This window comes from Epinephelus moara, chromosome 1, assembly GCF_006386435.1.
Source record: "Epinephelus moara isolate mb chromosome 1, YSFRI_EMoa_1.0, whole genome shotgun sequence".
Classification (NCBI taxonomy): Eukaryota; Metazoa; Chordata; class Actinopteri; order Perciformes; family Serranidae; genus Epinephelus; species Epinephelus moara.
In genome coordinates this window covers 50,297,897-50,305,266 of record NC_065506.1, presented here as the reverse complement: position 1 = coordinate 50,305,266, position 7,370 = coordinate 50,297,897, and the positions used below count along the sequence as shown (strand labels likewise).

General features: G+C 43.9%; 1 protein-coding gene across 3 annotated transcripts in view; it reads right to left on the bottom strand.

Annotated features, from left to right (window-relative positions):
• zdhhc1 (zinc finger DHHC-type containing 1) overlaps window positions 1-5,735 on the bottom strand; it is a 40,369-nt gene extending 34,634 nt beyond the window's left edge. For all 3 annotated transcript variants that reach the window (XM_050061432.1, XM_050061257.1, XM_050061344.1), the window contains exons 1-2: window positions 5,166-5,735; window positions 2,310-2,529 (exon numbers count right to left, since the gene is read on the bottom strand). In XM_050061432.1, coding sequence (XP_049917389.1) covers window positions 2,310-2,528 — 219 coding nt within the window. In that variant the 5' untranslated portion in view covers window position 2,529; window positions 5,166-5,735. The remainder of the gene's footprint in view (window positions 1-2,309; window positions 2,530-5,165) is intronic.
• Window positions 5,736-7,370: the final 1,635 nt, after the last annotated feature.

Genomic DNA, 7,370 nt, shown 5'->3' with positions numbered 1-7,370 from the left:
TCCACTTCTTAGATGACCTCACAACAGGTTTACAGAGCTTTAACTTCTGCCTGTATGAGGGAATCAGGTGGACGGTGTTGTGGTCAGAGTGGCCCAGTGCAGCGCAGGGGACGGGGTGATAGGCTTTGTTAACAGTTGTGTAACAGTGATCTAGAATATTCTTTTCTCAGGTCGGACATTTTATAAACTTTTTTTATTTGGGGAGTTCATGTGTGAGGTTACCTTTGTTAAAGTCGTCAATGACAATACCTAAGGAGTCTGGGTAAAGTCCGCTCCACACACAGTAGCTATCTGGTCGGCGAGCGTGCGCTGTAGCCTACCTCCTGCACGTTGGCCTGCAGTGGGATGTAAACACCGACCAGAATGAATGAAACAAACTCACGGGGGGAGTAAAAAGGTTTGTAGTTGATGAAAAAAGATTCCAGATCAGGAGAACAGTGCTTCTGGATCACTGTCACGTCATTACACCAGCCGCTGTTAGTGTAAAAACAGATACCTCCACCTTTAGTTTTGCCGGACAGTTCCGTGTTACGATCCGCTCTAAAGAGTTGGAAGCCTGCCAGCTGCTGCGCAGAGTCCGGTATCGATCCACACAGCCACGTCTCTGTGAAGCACAAAACTGCAGCTGTATAAAGTCTCCGTTTTTCACCATCAGTAGCTGAAGTTCATCCAGTTTACTGGCCAGCGAACGCAAGTTGGAGAGAAATATAACTGCATGGCAGCGGTGTGCGGTGTCCACGTTGGCGAAGATGCACAAGCGCACCGGCACGTTTCCCCCTCCTTCGGCGTTTCACTGCACGAGCAAAGGTGAGGGCACCTTTGGCCAAAAAGCCCAATAAATCCACTGAAGGCTCCAGAAAAGTGAGATAAAAATCCGCTGGAGTTGTTCCCCTGACAAAAAAAGCCTTACAGCGTCACTGGCCCGAGCGGGCCTGTGACCTGTCAATCAACTTGCCCGACATACTATTTTATTGGCCCGGGCCATCGGGCCATCGGGCCATGGGCCATGGGCCATGGGTTATGTCAGCTTTCCACTATTGCATTTTTCCGACATGTCGCTAATATTCCCTCCGCTCTTTCGCCACAGCATGAGCACGCTCACAGCACGTTGCATTCCAAGTATCAGGTGTTGTGACTTCGTCCACCGACCGTAAACAATAGCCAATTAAAGGTTCCGCCTGTCAATCATCACATTATACTTCCGCTCAAAATTATTACATGTTTATATAATCAAAATAAATCGTGAATAACAATGTTTTTTTTTCCATCAAGTGTATTTAATTTTTTAATGCCTCTGGACATCGAATTTAATGCTTTTTAATGCCATTTAAGGCCTTAATTTTCGCAAAATCTATTTAATGACTTTTAATGCTTTTTAATGACCTGCGGAAACCCTGTGTTTGTTCTGTGTCTGACGCCACAAAACCGAACTCGTTCACTTTCTTGGGAACGAGTTCCTCCCCGCTCGCTGCCGTGATGTTTGTGTATCAAGCGCGCGGGGGCGAGGGGTGAGCCCACTCTGAACTATGGGAGCCCAGCGGGGAGCATCGGTGGCGGATGTTAAAGAGAAACTCGATTTTCATTAAAACAAATCGACCTAAACTACAAATTCGAATTAATCGATAAAATCGATTTATCACCCAGCCCTAGTCTGCAGCTCATTAGCTTAGCTTAGCATAAAGACTGGAAACAAATGTAAACATGTTGATAAGCCGTAGAGGAGCCAGGCTGACTGTTTCCACCTGTTTACACTCTAAATGCTAAGCTAAGCTAACCAGCTGATGTGCACATATAAGAGTGGAACCAATGTGAATCAGACCTCCGGGAATGCTGCTCAGCCTTCCTTCTATTTTTCCCAGTGGCCTCTCGTGGTACTGCAGCGACAAAAAAATCTCCTGCGGCCCAAAAATCATTTTCCCCTCACACCTCCGTTATAACAGAGACGTCTGCAAACTGTAAACAGGACGCGTCTTCCTGACAACACGCTCAGTTATTCTGAATTTTTTTTATCCATGGAGGTTTTATATCTATAAAACTTTCCTAAAGCTAAGAAAAGAAATGTTTGACTCTGTTGGTGAGCGGAGCTCTTCCAACCATGTTCATCTGTTTTCATTTTTACGTCGATGTCCTAAAATCTGATACGTTTTTAGTAATGAACCTCTGACAACAGACCGACCGCCTGGACGTATTAACATCCTGTAATATTACAACAGTTTAGTGTCTTCGTGATTTTATTCTTGAACCTCAGGTTATTTTTTGTTTCTGCTGACAGCAGCCCTGAGGCTCCGTCACCATCAGTTAAAGGATACGATGTAGCCTGCAGGGATCCAGTGGGTGGGCAGCAGAGGGACGAACACGCCGAAGCCGGTGACGGCAAAGTAGACGTAAAGCAGCCAGGCCAGCAGCTGGAAGGGGTGGGGGGGCCAGCTCCACCCATTCGTCCGGGAGCAGAGCGGCACATCGCCTCCCTGCAGGCCGTCATCACCGACCGGCGCTGTGCGGTTCGGGTTCCTACTGCAGAGATCCATCCTGCACAGAGTCATCATCACAGACCAATCAGAGAGCTTCACTTAAATTTCATGTCATTACTACATAACGATGGAGCTCATGGTGACTGAGTCACAGAGAGCATCATCAGAACGCTCTCAACAACATGTTTTTAAATCATATGATCTCATGTTAGAGATACAAATAGATATAAAAGAATATTTACAGACAATATTAAGAGATAAAGTCAGAATATTTACAGACAATATTAAGAGATAAAGTCAGAATATTTAGAGATAATATTAAGAGATAAAGTCAGAATATTTACAGACAATATTAAGAGATAGTCAGAATATTTAGAGATAATATTAAGAGATAAAGTCAGAATATTTAGAGATAATATTAAGAGATAAAGTCAGAATATCTAGAGATTCTATTTAAAGATAAAAATACAAATGTGTAAACGTGTTTCACAGAGCAGCTGTAACCATCACACCGTTCACTCATTCACCTTCTGAAAATAAATCTGTATATGTTAATGATGAATCATTTAAAGTGAAAACAGACAACTTGTCTCCTGCAGCGTCTTTGAGTGGTCTTTTAACTGTTGGCGTCTCCGTCTCAGAGACACCTGGATCTTTCAGTTGTCCTCAGGACAGCAGAGGACACAGTGTCTTCCACCTGTCCTTCAGGAGTTCCTCTGCAGGGATCATAACTGCAGAGAACTTACACTGATACTCTGCTAACTGGAGACGGCTGCCAACAGCTACCAGAGAAAACAAAGCTCTGTCTTTATGCAATTTCCTTCGGGATTAATAAAGTACCTACCTACCTTCTACCTGTTTAATGACACACGCCCTTTGTGCTGCTAATTCATTTTGTGAGGAGACTGAAGCAGGTGAGCAGAACACAGGGAACCAGTCTAATCATCTGTAGACACTGTCCGATCAATATTCACCTCATTATGTTGAGTTAAAGCTCCAGTGTGAAGGATTTAAATATAATCTTATGCTTGTGTTCTTGTTCCCTCAGAATGAGACGTTTATATCTACATAGGGAGAAGGTCCTCGTCTACAGAGATCATCATGTCACATGTTTCTACAGTAGCCCAGAACAGACAAACCTCTCTGGAAACTGATCAAAACTTCTCAGTATTTTGTCATTTCATGGACCAATTCATTAATCAGCTGACTGAGTAACTCATCTGCAGATTTAATAAGGAGTAGCTCAGTTACTTGGGTTGCACGATAATATCAATACGTCATTGTTGTCAGACGGTATCAGCTTTGAAATCAAATATCGGAATTGGCCAACGTGCAGATTTCTGCCAATATGACAGATACATTTTTTAGAAACAGAGATGACTGGCGGCTCTGCGTAATCAAATGTAGATCAGAACATTGTGTCAGGTGCTGATGGAGAGCAGGAAACAACAGGATACACAAGAAGGCGATCAATATAGGAGACCAGGGAGAAAGTATTAAAAAGCCTTAATCGTAATGGCTAAATCATTCAAAGAGCCGACAAATTTGGACCGCTGCAGGTCTTCATCTGGGATTTAAACACGAGTTTTTACATCTGTTTGACAAATGTCTTAAACCAACACAAAGTAAAACTCGATGAGAAAACAGAAGGCTGTGAGGTATTACTGTACTCAGGGCTGTTTTCAAACTTTAAAGAAAAAACGTTCTTTATAATTAAGACAATGAAAAAAGAGTAGTACACAATACAAATACATGATATTACAGCAGGGTGTGACATCAGTTCACCTACAAACATGAAAACACATATAAAGATAAACCCGGGGTACAAGCACACCGATGAAGATGTGTTCAGTCAGAAGAAAGATGCAAGAGTTTCCATAAAATATGAACACATCTGTATCGATTATCAGCCAAATGAGTTGTTATATATCAACATATATCAGCAAAAAACTAATATCATGCATCCCTATTAGTCAGTTAGTTACAGCCCTAACTGTAACAGTTATTATTATTATTGTTATTTTCTGTCATTTGACAGAATATATAAACAGATATACATCTCATCCTCTAAAGAGCTACAAATATTTTCCTTGAGCCTCCCTCAGACACTGAGGGGAAATACATGACGCTCACTCCACCATATATAACCAGGTTTTTTTAATATTCACGCCAAAAGCACCGAGCAGCACCCCGCTAACTGTAATTACTCCTGACTGATCACATCATTACTCAATCTGTGTGTGAACTCCTGCAGGACCTGCAGCACGGTGTCATGTGACAACAGGACCATGTTTTACAGATCCTGACTTTTATAAATGTAACAATTTTGTCAACTTTTTAAAGAACACGTGTCTTTTAAACAGGTTTTAGGGTTCAGAAGGTATTTTACAAATACAAATTACAACCTTTAAAGTTATGTGTCCCTCCATTAAACAAACAGTCCCTCCACAAAGCTTGAACAGTCACCTGATATGCCTCCCCAGTTCAGCAGCACCTGCTCCCCTCAGAAGTAACGAACAGTGCCTTAATCAGCTCAAACTCCTGCAGCCCTACCTGTCCACGCGGACCTGACATCACAGGGTCAATCCTTTCATTATTACTTTGATACTGCAGCAGCAGAACATCTGGACTCAGTGTTTATCAGAACCGGAGGGTGTTCACACCTGAACCATCCCGGTATACCGGCCAGCCTACCTGTTTAACACGGGTTAACGGGCCCTCCGGTCCGCTGCAGCTCATCTCATCCCAGACTCGGGGCCTGACAGGCGGTGTGGAGCTCTGCCGTCCCCCGGCCCCGGAGGACCGGGCTGCTGCTGGGGGGAACCCCTCGGCTCGACTCGACACACGGGTTCCGTCCAGAGAAGCTCAGACCCGGGTCACACCGGCCCAGTCCGCCCGTTAACTCACATCCATCCCGGGTCACACCCAGCAGGTATCTCCCTGCTAACGGGCTACACTCCGCTGAGCCCGCGGACTTCAGTCACTATTATCCGGATAATATTTAAATTTGCGTCGGTTAGCGTGCTAAGCTAATCACCTGCCGTTAGCCTCGGTAGTTAGCTGCTGCCATGCTAACTGGCTAACTCCGAGACACTGCGGGGCGGTGACCGCGGGAAACAGACCAAACCCCGGCGACAACTTTAATGTTTAACGAGGAGAATTATTTTAAATATTAATCAGCCACTGATTATTCAACTGTGAGCTAACGAGCTAGTTAGCCTGTTAGCATTTTTGCAGCAGCCTCCACCGTCTCTCAGACCTGTACGCCGTATCCTTGGTAACGCTCCTGCTCCGCTCTTATTGGTCAGTGGAGCTGATCCCGCCCCCTGCCTGGTGTAATACAAACTGACCTGAGACCAGCTGTCACTCACTGACAGCTGTGATGACGTGTTATGTCCAGCAGGGGGCAGCAGCTCCACTGAAGCTGAATGACAGGTTCATGTCTCTGACCAGTTTAACCAGTATAACCAGTGATTGTTTCTCCTGACCAGTCCCCAGACAGTCCTTCATACACACGAGTCAACATTCAAACACACAGAAGAATAAACAGACTCTGCCCCTGATCGGAACTGACCACTGATTGATCAGTTATTTCTGATCCATGTTGTGTGTGTGTGTGTGTGTGTGTGTGTGTGTGTGTGTGTGTGGTTTTACTTAGCGTCGTGTGTGATGTCAGGGAAGGAGAAGTGTGTCACACACACACACACACACATACACACACACACACACACACACACACGATGTTGGCTGCTGTTCAGGTAAATGACCAGAGGGGGGCAGTATGTATACTCTGTTATTAAGTGAAGGTGAGGTCACCTGAGAGGAGCAGGGAAGAGTGTTTGATTTACCTTCCCTGTCTCAGGTGAGTCAAGTGATCTCTGTCTGAGGACTTTACGCAGTTACTGTGTGGCTGTGTTTCCCTCGAGCTATTATCACAATTTGCCTCACAGGGCTTTACAGCATACGACATCCCTCTGTCCTTATGACCCTCACAGCTGATCAGGAAAAACTCCCCAAAAAACCCAACTGAGCAACTGAGGAGGGATCCCTCTTCCAGGACGGACAGACGTGCAATAGATGTCGTACAGAACAGATCAGCATAATAAATTAACAGTAATCCATAAAGTTATAGTTGGTGTATCATAGGTGGTGTATTATAGGTGGTGTATTATAGGTGGTGTATTATAGGAGGTGTATTATAGGAGGTGTATTATAGGTGGTGTACTATAGGTGGTGTATTACAGGTGGTGTATTATAGGTGGTGTATTATAGGAGGTGTATTATAGGTGGTGTATTATAGGAGGGGTATTACAGGTGGTGTATTACAGGTGGTGTATTATAGGTGGTGTATTATAGGTGGTGTATTATAGGTGGTGTACTATAGGTGGTGTATTACAGGTGGTGTATTATAGGAGGTGTATTATAGGAGGTGTATTATAGGTGGTGTACTACAGGTGGTGTATTATAGGTGGTGTATTACAGGTGGTGTATTACAGGTGGTGTATTATAGGTGGTGTATTATAGGAGGTGTATTATAGGAGGTGTATTATAGGTGGTGTACTATAGGTGGTGTATTATAGGTGGTGTATTGCAGGTGGTGTATTACAGGTGGTGTATTATAGGTGGTGTATTATAGGAGGTGTATTATAGGTGGTGTATTACAGGTGGTGTATTACAGGTGGTGTATTATAGGTGGTGTACTATAGGTGGTGTATTATAGGAGGTGTATTATAGGTGGTGTATTATAGGAGATGTATTATAGGAGGTGTATTATAGGTGGTGTACTATAGGTGGTGTATTATAGGTGGTGTATTATAGGAGGTGTATTATAGGTGGTGTATTATAGGAGGTGTATTATAGGTGGTGTATTATAGGAGGTGTATTATAGGAGGTGTATTA